General features: G+C 52.1%; 3 protein-coding genes across 4 annotated transcripts in view; all 3 read right to left on the bottom strand.

The window, feature by feature from the left end:
• Positions 1–1,545: 1,545 nt before the first annotated feature.
• On the bottom strand, positions 1,546–11,515 carry RAB4B (RAB4B, member RAS oncogene family). 2 transcript variants are annotated; one of them, XM_007458632.1, is made up of 8 exons: positions 10,561–10,732; positions 9,350–9,430; positions 8,956–9,070; positions 7,073–7,135; positions 6,836–6,990; positions 5,126–5,221; positions 4,907–5,037; positions 1,546–1,931 (listed from the first exon to the last, which is right to left on the bottom strand). In XM_007458632.1, the coding sequence occupies exons 1-7, from the start codon at positions 10,574–10,576 to the stop codon at positions 4,922–4,924; spliced, it is 642 nt and encodes a 213-aa protein (XP_007458694.1). In that variant the 5' UTR covers positions 10,577–10,732; the 3' UTR covers positions 1,546–1,931; positions 4,907–4,921. The 2 variants fall into 2 exon arrangements, with proteins under 2 accessions (XP_007458694.1, XP_007458695.1); XM_007458633.1 differs by lacking the exons at positions 1,546–1,931; positions 10,561–10,732 and adding an exon at positions 11,468–11,515 and having other exon boundaries at positions 4,922–5,037; positions 9,350–9,491.
• MIA (MIA SH3 domain containing) lies at positions 11,453–12,951 on the bottom strand. The gene is made up of 4 exons (XM_007458631.1): positions 12,661–12,951; positions 12,435–12,568; positions 11,855–11,965; positions 11,453–11,546 (listed from the first exon to the last, which is right to left on the bottom strand). Exons 1-4 carry the CDS (start codon positions 12,782–12,784, stop codon positions 11,523–11,525), a joined length of 393 nt encoding a protein of 130 aa, XP_007458693.1. The 5' UTR covers positions 12,785–12,951; the 3' UTR covers positions 11,453–11,522.
• Positions 12,952–15,529: 2,578 nt separating this feature from the next.
• Positions 15,530–18,542, bottom strand: part of SNRPA (small nuclear ribonucleoprotein polypeptide A) — an 11,231-nt gene continuing 8,218 nt past the window's right edge. Inside the window, exons 5-7 of the mRNA XM_007458634.1 lie at positions 18,040–18,213; positions 17,493–17,581; positions 15,530–15,902 (exon numbers count right to left, since the gene is read on the bottom strand). Coding sequence (XP_007458696.1) covers positions 15,743–15,902; positions 17,493–17,581; positions 18,040–18,213 — 423 coding nt within the window. The 3' untranslated portion in view covers positions 15,530–15,742. The remainder of the gene's footprint in view (positions 15,903–17,492; positions 17,582–18,039; positions 18,214–18,542) is intronic.

The raw sequence follows: 18,542 nt of genomic DNA on the forward strand, positions 1-18,542 counted from the left end.
AGGTTTTTCCTCCGGCCCCGGCGCCGCCGTTTGTGCCAGCCGCCCTGCGCCGCACAGCGCGCCATACCCCGCCCCCACCACCCGCGACGCTCCGCCCCCGCCTCGCCCGGTGGGCACGTGACCGCATCCGGGCGGAGGAGACTGGGCTTGCGCAGGCGCGAAATGCGCGGGGCGGGGCGAGGAAATTCAGAACACCCTCTCTCTCTCGAGAAAGGGGAAACGGATCAGTAGCCGACACAAGGTTTTTATGCACTCTCCGCTCCGCCCCTTCTGCGCGAGAGGAGGAACGCAGTTAGGAAGGGCTGGATCCGGTGGGGGAGTTTCGGCACATATTATGCCAAGCGAGTGGGAGGGGTATGTAAATAAGTCTATTTACATAGACAGGCCCGCCCCCTTGGAGCCGAGAAGTCGGCGGAACGTTGAGTAGCAGGGTAGGGGACGCATACAGATCATCGGTATTATTTACATGGACAGCTCCGCCTTCTCACAGCCCAAGAATAGGAATATTGAGAAACGTCTGAGCAATTAGTTGGGAAATGTATGTAAATTTGCACGACAGTAAGTAATTTACATAAGGACTTTTTATAACGGAGGAAAAAAAGAGCGGAACGCCCTTGAGAGAAGGGAAAAAGAACCAGAAGGGACGTGCAAACATTCCGACCCGCTCCACCCTGCCCCATCGGGGCAACTGTGTGGCGCCCGAATAAAACAACCTAGGAAAGCTGCTCAGAGAAGACATTTGCATGACAGCCTCGAGTCTCATGACAGCCATAGTCTCTGGAGGACTATGCAGATGGAGTCATTTAAATGCCCCACCCCCTCCGCCAGCACCCAGGCTGAGCAGGGACTCAGGCCTCCCGTGAGGGTGGTTTAAGGCCAAACTGGGGTTGGGAGAGCAGTTGGCAGTGTCCTCAGTGGGCTGCACCTGTCCCTGGCAGAGCATGTGCGGGTGTCAGAGGTTCACCTGGACACAGGAGGCAACACACTGATCTCAAATATGCACAGGAGTCCCGGTGGCACAAAAGCCCACAGTCTTCAGGGACACACACAGGGTTCATGGTCACACACAAGTTTATCAAAGGACTCAAATTCACAGCAAAACACACACAGACCTCAGGGGCACACAAACGCAGTCACACACCAAACAGACACTGCCTCAGACTTTCAGGCATCAGACATGCATAGCTATCACCCACCGGGCCCAGACCCAGGGTTCAACTACAGGCCTGAATTCTCATTCCCTAGCTTCGGTGTCCGAAACAACGCCAGTCTTACAGACACAATCACCAAGGACACAGAGTAGTCATAAGCAACAGTGTCACACACACAAGCAGCACACATTCCTACAGATCCCATCACACCCATCGCAAACACAGGGACATTAGTGTTACGTATGTGGGCAAACTCCCTCTACAACATACATCTGAGCCATGGAGTCATGGTGGACCCCCGTGCCATGTCCAACCCAAAAACATGGCCCCCAAACACCATCAGTGACCTCTTTTGCCCCCCCTCCCCACCACCCCAAAATGACAGAGGCTATGACACAGGTGTAAACAATGCTTTATGGGGGTGGGGTGGGGACGGGACAGGCCTCCAGGTAAGGTAATAAATAACACGTACTCGCAGTGGCAGGGCCAGGGGAGCTGAGGCCAAATGGCCCTGGTCTCGGGCTTTGGAAACTCTTTGAGCATAGTTAGGGGTTCAGGGGGAAGAGGGGTTAGCCAAGACAGAGGAAGCAGCAGCAGGTACGGATTCCCCCTTCCCCTGTGGCTCAGTCTTGCCCCTCAGCCAGGCCCCACCAGGCCAGGGAAGGGGGACAGGTGGCGGGGCAGCTTCTCTGGGGCCAGGTCAGGTAAGGGGCTCAGTCTCCCAGGGCCTGGGTCTGGGCCCCAGCCAGAGGACAGGGCTGGTCCTGGAGAATGGGTGAGCTGAAAGAAAAGTGTGCCGTGAACTGGAGGGATCTTGGGTCTGTCGGCTGGTGTCTCTGTCTCATTTCTGGGTATCTTCCTGCCCGCCTAACTGTGCCTGTCTGTCCATACTTTTCTCTTTCTCCCAAAGTTTCTACATTGTCTGGCTTTCTGTTTCTTGTCTGTTTCAGGTACTTTGGGGCTCTAGAGCTGAGGGCACGTGCATCTCCCTGTTTACTTGCCTCAGAGAGCTGTCTCCTTGAGTCTGTAGAGGGGCATCTCAGTGTCTACATTCTGTGTCCCCACCTTTGCACCTCTGTGTTCCTTTATGTTCCTGGATCATCCAGGCTCTAGGTCTCATTCCCGTGTTTTCCAAACCGAGGAGACACATCAGTTCCTGTTTTGTAGTTATCTGCAGATAGCATTACCTGGGAGCTTCTGGAAATCCCCAGATCACTTCAGAATCTCTGGGGTAAGGCCTGGGCATCAGTATCTTTTAAAGCTCTCCAGGTGATTCCAATGTGTACAACTGCATTAGTGAGTTGGGAAATCAGTTTGGTGGGCCTTGAGCAATTGTAACAGAATAAAATAGAAAATACCATAAAAATTAAAATGTTAACATATTAAAAAAAAAAAAGAAAAGAAAGAAAATTTCAGAGTGCTTCATATGTTGGTTCATAGAGACAGAAAGCAGATGGGTGGGGGCCAGAAGCTGGGGAGAATGGAGAATGAATGCTTAAAGGGTATGGGGTTTCCTTTTAAGGGTGATGAAAATGCTTTGAAACTAGACAGAGGTGGTGGTTGCATAACCTTGCGAATGTACTAAATGCCACTGAACTGTACACTTTAAAATGGCTAAGTTTGTTGTGTGAATTTCACCTCAATTTTAAGAGAAAGAATATTAATACGAGAACGTGTTTTAGTTTTATACGTGTGTGACTGTATTAGATCAACAAAGTATATTTCCTCCTGTAGAGTGCAATCAACAAAGTTTGAAAATGCAGTCTTACTACATCTGATTCACTGAGGGAACACCCTGAAACAGACTCAAAACTAAGCTCTGAGGCGGAGAGTACACACCCATCTGATTCTACACAGCCCAGAGTCTTTAAAATGGATAAGAAGAAAAATAATAAACAGCCCTCGTTTATCAAGTCTTAGTTTACTGACTGTCGGGCGTCAGGCCCTGTTCTAAGCACTTTACATGAATTAACCTAATCTCCTCCACACTCACACTGAGGTGGGTACTATCGTTATCCCCATTTACAGACGAGGAAACCAAGACCCAGAGAGGTTAAATAATTTGCCCAGAGCTATGAAGTGACAGAGTTGGAGTATAAATGCAGGCAGCCCAGCTCTGGAGTCTGATCTATCACCTTCTCAGATGGGTTAGACAAACACCATACAGATAACAATGATCAACTCTGTCAGTTGAAGGCTTTGAAAAGGAGGGGCAGTTGTGAGACTGCCCATCTAGAGGGAGTGACCCCATTTGGGAAGCCTATGAAGGTTCCCTGCAGGAAGAGGCATTTTAGCAGAGACCTGATGATGAATGGGAGTTGGTGCCAGAAGGGAGCACAGGCACAGCAGATGCAAAGGCCTGGAAGGAAAACAGCCCTGCCCAAAGAGCTCACCCTTGACTCCTCTCTCACATTCCATATCCATTCATCAGGAAATTATGTTGGCTCTGCTCTCTAAGTACATATATCCAAAGTCTAAACACTTTGCTCCACAGCCATCCTGGAGCTGCCAGTGGCTGTGGGGTGGAGGGTTGGGTGGGCATGAAGCACAGAGACAAGAATTGTCAAGACATACACACCCGCAGAGAGGTGGGGATAGGACCAAATCCTGTAGGAACTTTCAAGCCTGTCAAGGACTTTGGACCAAGCACAGGGGAACAAGCATGGCTTCCTAGAGGAGGGGGAGAGGTTACCCGAAAAGAGAGGGAAGGAATCAGATTTGTGCTTTAGGAAGACCCAGTGACTACATGAGGAGGGGACAAGCCTGGAGACAGATCAGGGAGGGTACAAACCTATTCACTTCGCAACCCCTCCTCCGCCCCCACCTTGATCCTGTCCACCATCGTCTCTCACCTACTCACTGGTCTCCAGGCAACCACCCCTGCCCCCTTCAGTCTCTCCTCTATATGCAGCCAGAGGGGCCCTGTGAACACCTGAATCAGATCTTGTCCCTTCTCTGCTCGGAGCCCTCCTATAGCTCTCATCACACCCAGCGTATAGCCAGGGTCCTTCCCATGCCCACAAGGCCCTAATTCTCCTGCTTCCTCCCACCCCAACCTCATCTCCAGCTCACTTACTCCCCGGCACGCACGCGCGCGCGCACGCACACACACACACTCCACTGCAGCCACGCTGGCCTCCTTGGACTTCCTCACCCAGGGGAGGAGGCAGGGCCCTACCTCAGGGCTTTGTACTGGCTGTTCTCTCTGCTTAGAACACTCTTCCCCCAGGTCCCCACATGACCCCTCCCTCAGCTCCTTCAGGTCTTTGCTCAAATGTCACCTTCTCAGTGAGGCCTCCGCTCATCATCCTATTTAACACTCCACTCCTCCGCCGCCCCTCCCTCCTTGATTCTTCTCCATAGCTCCTATCGCCTCGCCCTACCTACTATACAATTTGCTTGTGTATCTTGTTTATTGTCCATCTCCTCCACGAAGGCAGGGATTTTTGTCTGTTTTCCCCACTGTTATAGCCCCAGTGCTGGGACAGGGCCTGGCACTGAGGAGGCGCTCAACAAACATTTGATGAATTATGAATGGGAGGGTCAGAGATGCAGGGCAGAGAGCTGGCGGTGGGATGGGAAGGACGGGTGGTTTCCCAGGGCCGGGAAGATGGCCCCTTTAACTCAAGTGTTCTTGCGTCTTTCTTCCTCACTCTGTTTCTCTTGTCATCTCTCCTTTTCTGTGTCTCTGTCTCTGCTCCGTACTCCCCTTTGTCAGGAGACCAGCCCTGCAGCCCAAGTCCCCAGTATCCCACCTGGCTCTGCAGGTCTCAGCAGCCGCAGGGCTGAGGGGCCACGGCCTGGGCACTCCGAGGCTGCCGCAGCTGGCGAAGGGAGGCGTCACCATATTGAATGCCGGAGCCCATCCGCTCGGGGTCAAGCTCACCTGGGGGGAGCAGAGAGGTAAGGACTGGTCCCTTGGAGTCCTCTGGACCCTGCCTTCCACTCCCACTGCGGGCAGTTGGGGGCCTCACCCGAGTCGATCTTGTTCAGAATGGTGCGGGCACACTTCAGGAAAGCCTCCTCCACGTTCTCACCCGTGAGAGCACTAGTTTCCAGGAACATTAGCTCTGGGGGGGCAGACACTCAGAAGGTCAGGGTCTCAGTCAGTCCCCATCCTCCACTCCGACTCTGACCTGCTGCCTCTCGTTCTGTTCCTCAAACGTTCCACCTTTGCCTTCAATCTGGGCCTCCGTACATGCTGTTCCCCTGCCATGAATGCCCCCTTCCCCAGGTACCCACCGAGCTCTTCCTTTAGAGCTCAGCTCACATCTCCTCCTCCAAGAAGTCCTCCTGACCTCCCAGGATGAGTCAGGTGCCTCCTCTGGGCTCCCACAGACCCCTGTGCCTCCCCACTCCCAGCCCTGACCTCTTTGGGCTGTCACTATCTGGAAATGGTCCTCCCCCTGCCCCCCGGACTGTGTGGCCATGACAGCTGGGTCCAGGGCTGTCTTCATCACTGTGTCCCCAGCACCATCTAGCACAGGCCCATCACAGACCACCCACCAGTCATATGACAGCCATCTCACAGTAAGTAAGACCCAGGATTCAAATCCACATCTTTCTGATGGCAAATCCTCTAAACCTGCAGGTTACAAACTGAAGGAACATGGACAGACCCTAGGCCAGCAGATTTTGGCCAACATGTTTTCAAATGAGTTTAGACCTGCTTACCTTTTGTTGTTGTTATATTCACTAGTTTGTTTTATTTTTTAGATTCCACATATAAGTGATACCAAACAGTATTTGTCTTTCTCTGTCTGACTTATTTCACCTAGCATAATGCTCTCCAAGTCCATCTATGTTGCTGCAAATGGCATTATTTCATTTTTTTTTTATAGCTGAGTAGTATTCCATTGTGTGTGTATATATATATATATATATATATATATATACCACATCTTGTTTATCCATTCCTCTGCTGATGGACACTTAGGTTGCTTCCATATCTTGGCAATTGTAAATAATGCTGCTATGAACATTGGGGTATGTGTATCTTTTCGAATTAGTGTTTTTGTTTTTTTCAGATCTATACCCACTAGTGGGATTGCTGGGTCACATGGTAGTTCAATTTTAGTTTTTTGAGAAATCTCCATACTGTTCTCCATAGTGGCTGCACCAATTTACATTCCCCCCAACAGTGTAGGAGGGTTCCCTTTTCTCCACATCCTTGACAACATTTGTTATTTGTGGTCTTTTGGATGATAGTATCCTTGCATACCTTTCGATGTGGCTGTCAGTCTCGTCTACTCCCCTAATGCCAGTGCCTGCTAACCTGGAGTCTACCCTGTACCCTCTCCCTTGCTCACAAAATGTACCTGTCCCCTAGGGCCATCAGAGTTTGCAGTCTCCACCTTATACCAATACCCTGTGCTGCCTCCCCACAGTGGTCAAAACCTTCTTAGCAGCCACCGTGAGTCAAGCACCCATCCATCCAGGCAGTGCTGAGAAGTCCCCATGGACCACATCCCTTAACGGTCATGCACTATGTGAAGCAGAAACGCTGTGATCCCAGCTTTCCAGATGAGGAAACTGAGGACCAGAGTGGTCACACAGCTTGCAATGTGGCAACACCCAGATTTGAACCCAGACCTCTAAATCTCCACATTCCCCTGCTGGGCAGAGCTACAGAGAGCCAGCAGGCCCATGGGCCCCACTGTATAGCCCCCCTGCCCAGCCCTCACCGTTCTCCTGGGCAAAGCGGGAGGCCTCCAGGAAAGTGACCTCACGCTCCAGGTCCAGGTCCTTCTTGTTGCCACAGAGAATGACCACGATATTGGGGCTGGCCAGCGTGCGGGCATCCGTCAGCCAGGCGGCCAGCGAGTTGTAGGTCTCCCGGCTGTGGAGAAGGGAGCCAGGAGGGAGGCGGACGCAGGTGGGGGGCAGCCCAGGCCCCACCCCGCCCCACTCCGTGCACCCACCTGGTGATGTCATACACCAGCAGGGCTCCAGCCGCCCCTCGGTAGTAACTCCGTGTCACCGACCTGTGGGGCCAGGGGGACCCAGTCACCCCTGAGGCTGGGGTGTGCCCCAGGACTGCCCCCCTCTGCGGAGAGAGACTGGTGGTTCGGAGGCCCCCCTTCACTGCTGGCCCATCCCCCTAAACCTGGCCGTGGTCTACAGTTTCTCTCACTTGTGGTCTCTCTGTTTCCCTCAATCTCTATCGCACTTAGCTGCCTGCCTCTGCCTCAGTCTCCCTACCTTTTTTTCTTTTTTTTTTTTTTTCATTTTTTAAAACTTTTTGGGCTTCCCTCGTGGCGCAGTGGTTGACAGTCCGCCTGCCGATGCAGGGGACACGGGTTCGTGCCCTGGTCCGGGAAGATCCCACATGCTGTGGAGCGGCTGGGCCCGTGAGCCATGGCCGCTGAGCCTGCGCGTCCGGAGCCTGTGCTCCGCAACGGGAGAGGCCACAACAGTGAGAAGCCCGCGTACCACAAAAACAAAAAAAAACAAAAAAAAACAACTTTTTGGCCGTGCCATTTGGCCTGTGGGACCTTAGTTCCCTGACCAGGGATTGAACGTGGGGCCCCGGCAGTGAAAGCACTGAGTCCTAACTACTGGACGGCCAGGGAATTCCCTCTTCCTACCTTTGACTCTCTCTGTGTCCCTGTCTTTGTGCATCTCTTCATTGGTCTGTGCCTTTCTGTTTCTTGTGTGCATGTGTATCTTTAATTCTCTATTTCTCTCCATCTCTGTTGCTCTGGCTCTGTCATCCTCACCCTTTCCCATTCATTCATTCATTCAATATTTTCTGTCATCCCCCTTTCGCCAAGTCCTAGCCAAGCACTACACAACTACATCCGCTTGGCCCTCTCCTGCTCTGGTTGGGGAGGCCCCCTTCCCAGAGTGGCCAACTGTCTGCTTCTCCCTGGAACAGGCTGGGTCCCTCTGGAACTCATGCAATCATGCCGCAAGCATTTATGGAGCACTTACTGCCAGCCTGGTGCACGTCGTACACCTATCTCCCCTCCACCCTCTCAGTCTCTATCTCTGTGCACCTCAAGCAGAGAACTCACACACAAACATTAACTCAGCAGCTACTCAGTGCTGCCCAGGGACCACACTTCCCCATGGACTGGATTCCCTTGCTTCTCTCTCCCTGCTGAGAAACTCCCTGAGTTTCTCAGACTCAGGGTTTCCATGTGTCTGTCACCTTTTCTGCAGAGATGTCCTAAAGACATACTGTGTGCTGAGTCCTACACATTTCCCTCTCCCCACAAAACATCCATTTCTCCATCTCTCTGGCCACCCCTGTCCCACTCTCCCTGTCTCTCACCTCTGTTTCTCTTTGAGTCTCCTTATCTCCCTTCTCTTTCTCTTCTCTCTCAGTCTGTCTCTCTTTCTGTCTCCCTTCCTGAGTGTTTGCATCTCTCTTTCAAGTTTCCTTTTCTGTTTTAGTCATTCTCTGTCATTCTCTACCCCTCGCCCTACCCCAAGCATCTCCTTGTCTCCAGGCCTCGTGTCTCCCTGGGGAAAAGTCTCCATCCCTCCAGCCACATGGGTTTATCCCACAGTCTCGCTAGGGTCTGCCGTCCCTCCCGGGCCCTCTCACTCTTCATTATGCTTCCTTCTCAGTCTCTTTTTCTCATTGTCTCTGCCATCCTCTCTCCAAGACGCCTTCTTTCTTTGACTACGTGGACCTGCTCATCACAGTCTCTTTCTCTCTCTCTCCCTCTCCCTTGCCTGCCCCCTCAGCGTCTCCTTGCTCCTGTCATTATGTTTCCAGGTAACTCTGCACACCTCTATCCCTCCTCTCTCCTCCCCTCTCCCCTACCTTCTCTCCATGGGGGCCCAGCCCACCTACCGAAACCGCTCCTGGCCGGCTGTGTCCCAAATCTGTAGCTTCACGGTCTTCCCACCCACGTTGACCACCCGAGATCCAAACTCCACGCCGATTGTGTGGTTGGAGTCCTGTTTGACTGGGAGTGGGAGGGGGAGAAGAGGCAGTGCGGGGGCTCAGAGGATTCCCTGTCCTCCAAGGCCTCCTCAGCCGGTACAAACCCATTCTCATTGCTGGGGTGACTGAGGCGCAAGGAGGACCTAGCAAAGAGCGTATACCAAGGTAAGGACCAGGCAGCCAGCACTGGAGTTGTACCTCTGGCCAGCCCTGCCCCTGCCCACCCCGGCAGCTACCTACTTGCCCACACCATGGCCATGCCCACAGTTTAGTGCTCCCAGGACCACTGTCAGAAACTCACACTTATTCTCAATGAACTGATGAAGGAGACATGATTTGCCCGTTCCTGCACTGCCAATCACCAGGAATTTGAAGAGGAAGTCTGAGCAGATGGAGCCAAATTCAAGGAAACCCATGGAGAGAGAAAGATAGACATGAAAAGATGGAATCCAAAGAACATCACAATTATGGGGAGAGAACAGACACAGACAGATACAGAACAGTGGGTAACAACTGTAACGGATAATTCTTATATAGTGCTTACCACATACCAGGCACAGTTCTAAAGGTCTTTACTTACATCAACAACTCAACCCTCAGGAAAACTCTGTGAGGGAGATATACTAATAATTATCCCCATTTTCCAGATGAGGAAACTGAGGCCAGAAAGGTTAACTGACTTGTCCAAGATCCCACTGCCAGGTAGAGCTAGGATTCACCATTTTATCAAGGACTACAATCTTGCCCTTGGCCCCCACAACTCAGCTCCTACCACTTTCTGATTCATTCACTCCACTCCAGCCTCTGGCCTTTAGTCTACTCCCTGAAGATGACAAGCTGGTTCCTATCTCAGGGTCTTTGCATAGTTCCCTCTGCTTTTCTCTGTTTGTTGAATGAATGCAGCTCCCTCTGACCCCTAAACCAGTGCTCCTTTTACCGCACCCTGTTCTCCTACTTCCTATCTATCCATCCATCCAGATTTTCCAATTCTCAGTCCCTCCATCCCTCCCTCAGCCCAAGGCCCTACCCCTATTCTCAAGCTTAAACCCCACCCCTTGCCATTAGCCCCACCGCCTAAAGGACAACTCACCCCCAACCGCATTCCAGACCTCTCCCAGAGTAATCCCAGGGCCCAGAGCATCCCTTCAGCGTCCCCCCAGCCCATCAAGGTTGATCCCTGCCATTCACACAATCAGCCCCGCCCCATCCACTCAGGCTCCGCCCAGACACATTAAGGCTCATCCTTTCCCTCAAGACCTAACCATGATCCATCAGGACTGTTTCCCTCAAATCCCGCCCCAGATCTATTTCGCCCAGACACCAGACCCTCAGGCTCCGCCCAAACTGATTAAGCTCAGCCTCAGACCCACTAAGCCCCTCCCAGCATCAACTAGGCCCTGCCCCATAATAGCTGACCCCGCCCCCTGATATATAAAGCCCCGCCCCATACCCACAGGCCGCATCCTTTCTGGGCCCAGACCCCAGACCCCAGCTTCCGCCCACCACCCTCACCGTAGGTCTCAGCCATGACTCGGTCGCGGCCGCTTAGGGCCGCAATATGGCGACACGGCCGCGCCTGCTCCTCGGCTGGCAGCCGCTCCACTCGGGCTGCAGCCCCGGCTTCTTCCTACTCCCCGGGCCGGCGCCGCCACTTCCGCCTCCACCCCCCTCCGGCGCGACCCGCTAATGCTGCGGGACACCAGGCCACGCTTTCCAAGACAAGGATTGGCGGACTCTGCAGGCAGGGGGCGGGTCAAAAGCGCAGACTGGTGGGGAGAGAGGGGCAGGGCCTAAAGGGGCGGGACCAATACGAGCGATTGGCGGTGCCAGAGACGCTTCGCCGAGCAGAGAAACGGATTTGGTCAGGAGTCCGTGGGCAGACTCGAGATTCCAGATTGGGTAGAAGCGGACTTGGGGGCGGGGACACGAATGCAAAGAAGGGAGCGGAGGTAGGAGCCGATCCAGAGCTGAGGCGTACTGATCTCTTAGGCAAGGAGGATGAAAACTGGGATGGTACGCATGATACGCACAAATTAACCTCCTACCTCCCTTTGCGGATAATCTTCCAAGAAATCCTAGAAAACCTCTGCTCTGTGATTTATGTCTTCCTCATGGTTCAATTGGCTCATTCCCAATAGTTCAATAGTTCTCTTATTGGTCTAGAGAAGACACTATAATCCCCCAGTTTGGCTGTTCAGTTGTTCCATCTTCTCATCTGTTTGTAATATCTAAGCTTACGAGCCCACCTCTGGTACCCAGCTTGGAGCAAAGAGCTTTTAGTCCGTGAAATTCTGCCTAGCAACCACTGACGTTACGACAGTCAGTGGGTTGACTGGCTAGATTCAGAAGCCTGGGGAAACACTTCCTTTCTATAGACCCACCACAAAGACCAGCGAGACCCACAGTTTGCACTTGGCTGATGTATTTGCATAAAGTCAGCGAAAAACAACAGCAGAGACAGCGGTAGACTGAGCTCACTGGCAGTAGAAATCCCATTTCTGAAAAAGAGAAAGGGGAAACGGGAGAAAACTAGCGGTCATACCACAAAAGATCTAGTGGTTTTAGCAAATGCTGCAGCCACAGAGGGCAGGTTTGGCTGCACAAGTGCTATGCAAATTAGCCTAGAGCCCTCTACCCTTTGCACCTCTCAATCGGACTAGGACTTAGAAATCACTCATTTTTCAGATAAGAAAAGGCAGGGGATTTGTTCCAGCGCATACAGCTAGGATGCCAGGGAGCCAAGGGTAGGAGCATCTTTGCCCAAGGGCCCTCCCTCCAAGTCCCTGCCAGCCCCCAAGACACTCACATCTGTCTTCACATCAGTTTTGCCAGGCTTCAGGGTCTGGTCTTCACGTACAATGCTACTGGGGAAATAACCCAGGCGAGCAGCTACGTCTCCATAGTAATCTCCCTGAACCTGGGGAAGAGGAGTTAAAAGCCGGGGTCTGGGAAGATGGCAAGCTCACTCCTGCTTAAGATCTTTGCACTCTCTTCTCGCTGATCTCGACTTGGCTTGCTCCATCCTTGTCATTCCAATCCCAGCTTAAAGTCACATGCTCGAAGGTCCTCCCTGACCACCCCATGTGAATTAGTCACCCAGCCACTTTATATTAATTCTCAAAGCAGCACATACTTGCTGATATTTTTGATGGGGTGGCACCTACCTCCTTGTCTCCCTCCATTAGAATAAAGGGGTCGTTCTTTATTGAACCCACCATAGTAGGTGCCCTAATAATTGCTAAACCAAGTAAAGTAGACCACAATAGCCTCCCCTCCAAAACTATATTTCAGTTCACTCCCTCAGATTTTCCCTTCAGGTGAAAAATCAGGGTGCATGCCCACCCCAGCCACCCTACCCTTTCCTCCTGTGTTCTCCCAAGACTCACACTGCCTCCCCAGAAGAGCCGCCCTCGGCCCTTCAGCTTGGAGAAGACATACACGACTTGGCCCTGGCGTATGGTCAGGAAACGGCAGTCGGGGGCCACGTAGTCCTGAAGGGCCACAGCCATGGAGATGGGGTCTGGGGAAGGAACAGAAGGGAGTAACAGCACCCTCCCCCTCCCCACAGGCTAGCAATCCAAGCCCCCAACGCCCCCAACCCCCAACTCTTACGGCTGCATTCCTCGTCAGCACACAGCTTCCAGTCAGCCAGCTTGGGCATCAGGTGGCCCCCAACACTAGGACCTGGGAAGGCAGACAGCAAGACAACACCAAGGAACACCAAGGACCAAGCCATCGTGGACTGTAAGCAAGAGAGTGCCTAAGGGAGGAACAGGGTCTCCAGTTCCCTCCTGCCCTCCCTCTCCAGCAGCACAAGGAAGCCTGTGTTCTGGGTCTTGTCCCCGCCTTAAACCAGTCCCAAATTTCACCCACACCACCTATAGTCTGCTACCCAGCCAGAACCATTTCAAGGACAGGGTGAGGGCTGCCAGCACAAGGAAATACCCAGATAGGCTCAAGGCAGCCCAGGCCACTCCAAGTAACAGCCACCCCCTCAACAGAGACGGGGTTAAGACAGGCAAGTTGATATTCAATTCCATCTTTTATGAGTTGGCTTGGGGACCTGGGCCCCTCTGCTCTCCCCCGCAGGGACAGAACCAGAGAAGCCAGTATGGAAAAATCACCTTGGAATTTCCTGTGCTGAGGGGCAGCAGAACAAGGCAGCCCTTTGATTGCCAGGAATAGCCCCAGCTCCCAAGTATGGAGTGAATATTATATGTTGGACCTTAAGCTAGGCGATGCCCTACCACGATCACTATTTATCCTCATAAGCCACTTCCTGACTGGGTGACCTGGGCTAAGCTAGTCCTCCTCCCAGAGCCTCACCTTTCTCATCTGAAACAGAAATAATAAAAACTAGTATTTATTTATAGAGCATTCACCATGCATATTTTTATTAACTCAAATGTATACTCTGTACCACCTTTAAGAGGAGTGATAACCCCACTTTACGTAGAAATGGAAGCACAGAGCCTTAAAGAACTTGTCCAAGGTTACAGAGTTGGGAAGTGGAGGGGCTAGATCTGGCTCCAGGCCCACACCCATCACTACTGATCTTGGAGCTCAGTCAGTTGCCCAGGGTCAGAATGAGAAAGTGGCAGAGGATTTGAACTCAAGTCTCATTACTAAAACTGTGCTTCAAACAAGAGATCTACATGCTGAAGACCCACCTCTTTCCTCAGGTATTCTCACCCCTGGTCAGCAAGCAAGTCCGAACTTTAGTTTTAGGGGAAGCGGATGGACATACACAGGCTTGGGGTGGGGAAGAATTCATCAGGGACAAAGACTGGGCCTAAGCCATCTCCACATACCCAACACCCAGCATCAAGTACCATGAGAGCATCAAACAGCTCTACTCAAATATCACCTACTCAGAGGGGCTCCCCTTGATCACCTGTTACTGCTCCCCAGCTCCACCAACACATCACCCCATTGTCAGTTGTTTCTATCAGAACCCAGCATTTGAAATTAGCTTGTCTATTTCATTTGCCACCGCACAACCTGTGCCAAGAACAGTACTTAGTGTGTAATAGGTACTCGGCAAGTTATTTGCTATGTGCTTGCTATGTGCCCAGTGGGGAAGCAGTGGGGGGGAGGAGGGGGGAGAGGAGGGTGGGCGGTGCACCACAGAAAGAGTCCTCTTTGCACAGGAAGAAAATGAAGCTCAGAGTGCAGACATCAACTGCCCATGGAGGAAACAGCCAGGGAGCCCCCCAGCAGGCGGACAGTAGAAACCAGGATCCACGGACCACAGACCCCGCGTTCCCATGAGCCATCTGCAATAACACTGTGCCATTTAGTGAAGACGGCAATCACCTTCCCCTTTTCATCTTTCAGATCCTACAAGGTGAAAGTGTGCCTCTGGTGCCACAAACCCTGATGTTCAAATGCTTCAAACATTGATGTTCCTCTTTAATGGAAGGAGTGCAGCAGGAGGAGGCTGGGGCTCAGAGCCTTGACAGGACAAAAATATCCAGGGAGAATTTAGCACTATGTCTTATTGTATTTATTTTTGTGGTTAATTTTCTACTCTGGCAAGTGATCACACTTTCCCATCTACATGGTGTGAGAAAAGGTTTTAAGCTATATATATACATATACACGTATAATATACTTCAGTCGATTTAAAAATTGCCAGGTCAGGTGTATGACAGACTGCGAAGAAAGGTCCCCCATTCAATCTCCCCTTCTTACCCATAGCTTCAGCTGGGTACGTGACTGTCCAGCCAGGAACCACATTTCCCAGCCTCCCCTGCAGTTGGGGCACTGGAGGGAAGATTGGTTCAGCCATCTGCCCGAAGCTCCTGGCTGGCATCTGGCCAGCGGGGGGAGCAGCTGTGTGTGAACTGGCCACGCTCCTGGTACCAGCATCTGATCAGGAGCTTCCAAGTGTGAAGTTTAGGGACTCCCAACAGCAGCATTGACATCTTCCTGAACTCTAGAGACTGCAGCTCAATCGAGGGCTGCAAACTTGAATTCAAAGGTCTCCAACCCAGACTGCCATCACTAACATCCTCCCGACGATTTCATGAATACCCAATTCCCTTCCCTTTCTTCCTGAAGTACCTAGAATGGTTTCTGTGGGACTCTTGCTATGACAGAAGGCATTTTTGTCTAGAAAAAGATGAAGAAAAACCTCTTTCTTAACAATCTATCATGTTAGAAAATTACTGGAATCAACATACAAGTCTACGAAGTGAATGGTGTGCCATTAAAAGTGGCATCCTTGCACAGTACAGAACCTGCCCAACTGTACCTGGCAGAATGGGTTTTAATTTCCTGCCCTGAATGCTGATTGAGACAAAATAAAAATCTACCAAAGTGGTAAAAGTGACTTTAGTTTGGACAATGTTGCTACACTATTCTGGGTTTTCCCAAGGTTGCAATCCCCAACATGCTGAGAGGCCCAAACGCTCAGAATAATCTGACGTGCAGGGAAGGGAAACACACAGGACAAGAAAATAAAAACAAACGGTTGTGAAAAAAACAAACCTCAAAAAAAACATTTTAATTCCAGCCTAACAGCGCCAGGTGCAATGTCTGGGGACAGACTCTGGGTACGATGCTGTGTGGCGACCATTCACTCACACACGGCTCCAAGAAGGCCCCCGAGGGGGACTTACCTTCAGGGGGCTGAGCCAAGAGGGGGAGGGGGTGGCCCCAGAACAGGGGACAGAGACACGGGGAAAGGGTGCTACTTTTTGGCAAAGGAGATCTTCATGGCGTTGTTCTGGGTGATCTTGAAACCCTGCAGGGCGTCGCGTGCGGCCCCTGCCTGCACCTCATTGTCAAACTCCACGAAGGCGATGTCGTGCCGCCCTGGGACCAGCCGGACCTCCTTGAAGCCAGGGAACCTGAGAGATGGTCAGAGACCTCAGGAATCCAGACTCAGCACCTCCCCCCAGCTTGCTGGCATCCTGGGGGTAGGGGCCAGGAATGTTGCTAAACATCCCACAATGCAGAGGACAGCCCCAATAACAAAGAATTATCCAGTCCCAAATGTGTGTGACGCTAAGTTGATAACCCTAATATAAAAAAGTGTGCACAAAGGAAACATACCATTTAAATAAAACTGTTAACATGAACACCTGTGCAACCATAACCTCCGTCAAGACAAAGAACACTGCCTCCTCCCCACCCTCCACGTCCTCTCCCAATCTAAGGAATCGTACAAATAACCACTCCGGAAATAACGACCATCCCGACTTTCATGGTCTGCTGTTTCTTTCATTTCCCTCTTCTCATTCCTTACTTCCTTCCCCATTAGGCAACCATCCTCATGTTTACTGGTTATCCCTTTCTCCATAGTATCCTTAGAAAATATGCATTGTTCTGCGGACATGGTATATGAACGCATGGCATTCTTTTCCCGTTTTATTCAGCTTCTCAAAATTGCCCCTCGGCATTAGAATAAGGAACCACGCACGCTGCTCTTCCTGTTCCCTCTAGCTGCCACGTGGCGTCCAGTCGTGAGCACCTGCACTTGACCTCTCCCTTCTCCCAGGCTGCCTCCGGCTCCCTGCCACACTGTGAGGAATGCCCTACCCACAGCCCCTGGGGCCTCGTGTTAGAATTTCTGTAGGATATACAGTTAGAAACAGGTACAGATAAAAACGGTATAGGTGAACCTATCTGCAGGGCAGGAAGAGAAACACAGATGTAGAGAACGGACATGTGAACACAGGGGTGTCAGGGGAGGGTGGGATGAATTGGAGTTTAGGTTTGACATGAACACACTACCATGTGTAAAATGGATAGCTAGTGGGAACCTGCTGTATAGCACAGGGAGCTCAGCTCGGTGCTCTGTGAGGACCTAGATGGGTGGGATGGTGCGGGGGAGGGAGGTCCAAGAGGAATGGGATATATATACACATATAGCTGATTCACTTCACTGTACAGCAGAAACTAACACAACATTGTAAAGCAATTATACTCCAATAAAAAAAAAATGTGGGGGTTAAAAAAAAAAGCAAAGCCACCAGGTGAGCATGACTAAACGGTGGCCAGTTACCCTACACAACGCCTGCGGTGGTCTGCATCCCATCTGCAGGGCACGCAGGGTCAAGCATCCCCACCTCCCATACTTGCAGTCTAAACAGGCTGACTCCTACCAGTCTAGCCAGTGTTCAGTGACATCTCACAGTTGTTTGACTTGCCTGTGTCCAATTTAGAGATTGCAAAGATGAGACCCAGAGCCTGGAGCCCCACTGCAGCCCCATGAAGGCAGAGGACGGCCCACCCGCCCTGGCCACTGCTGCCCTCCACACCCCGCCACTGCAGGCCCGACTTCAGCCTCCTCCTTTTAACCTCTAGTCGTTGTCCCACCTGTACAGCCTAAGCAGGCTTGGGACTCCACCAACAGAATTGTGAAGCTCATCCATCCCCATGGTGCCACCTCCTGGCCATCACCCTCTTGCCCCCGGTCAGCGACAGGCCCCACTTACTGGTTGAAAAGCATGGAAAGCATGAGCTCGTTGGTCTCTTCAGGCAGGTTTGTGAGGAACAAGATGTGATTTGGTGGATTTTCTGAAAGCTGCAGGAGAGCGACGGGAGCCCATTGAGTCTGGTCAGGGATCTACAGCCCTCCTGCTCTCCAGCCCCTGCCCCACCCCACCCCACCCCTGCCCCTTCCTGAATTCTTTCTAGTCCTGCACCTGACATACCCTGTGTTGTTGCCTGTCTTGCCCCCCCTAGACTGTAAGCCACAAGAGAGCACTGCTGTACCCATAAGCAGGTGCTCAGAAGTTCACTGAATGAACCTAGGTGCAGCCTACCCCCACTCCAGCCTCACCGTGACCTTCCAAAGCTGCTCCAACAAACACACCAATTTCTCTGTGCCAGGGCCTGACACCACTGCTACATCCTCATCCTCCAGTATCACCTTCTCAGGGAGGCCTGCCCAGACCACCCAACCTAAAACAGTGCTCCCACCAGCCCCTTGCCATTCCTGTCTTCTGACTATAGCAGACCCCAGGAGGACCAGACACTTACAGGCTGTGCAGGTGGCATCTGTCCCGGCATAAGCTGCTGTGGAGGCATGGCCCCTGGTGGGATCTGGCCGGGTGCGAGGCCTGGAGGCGGGATCATGCCGGGGGGCGGCATGTAGGGAGGCTGGCCCGGCATGTGGTGCATGATGCGGGGAGCCTGAGTCATCGGCGGCATGCCCTGCAGGGAGAGAAGGGCAGGACTGAGAGGGGCGCCAGCAGGTGGGAGGAGGTGTGCTTTCAGTGCCAGCAGGAAACAGAAGAAAAGGTTGTTACGGGAAACCCAGGGTGTGAGAGACACAGGGAGAAAGATCCAGTCTTGGAAAAGGCAAAAAAGGCACCCAAAGAGGGATGGATGGAGCAAAACAGACCCAAGGTCACAGCAGACATCAAATCAAAGAGTTTCAAAAAAAACTTTTTTTTAACATATAAAAATTGGTCAGGGGGGGCTTCCCTGGTGGCGCAGTAGTTGAGAGTCCGCCTGCCGATGCAGGGGACACGGGTTCGTGG

This window comes from Lipotes vexillifer, unplaced genomic scaffold (assembly GCF_000442215.2).
Source record: "Lipotes vexillifer unplaced genomic scaffold, Lipotes_vexillifer_v1.1 scaffold371, whole genome shotgun sequence".
Lineage (NCBI taxonomy): Eukaryota > Metazoa > Chordata > Mammalia > Artiodactyla > Lipotidae > Lipotes > Lipotes vexillifer.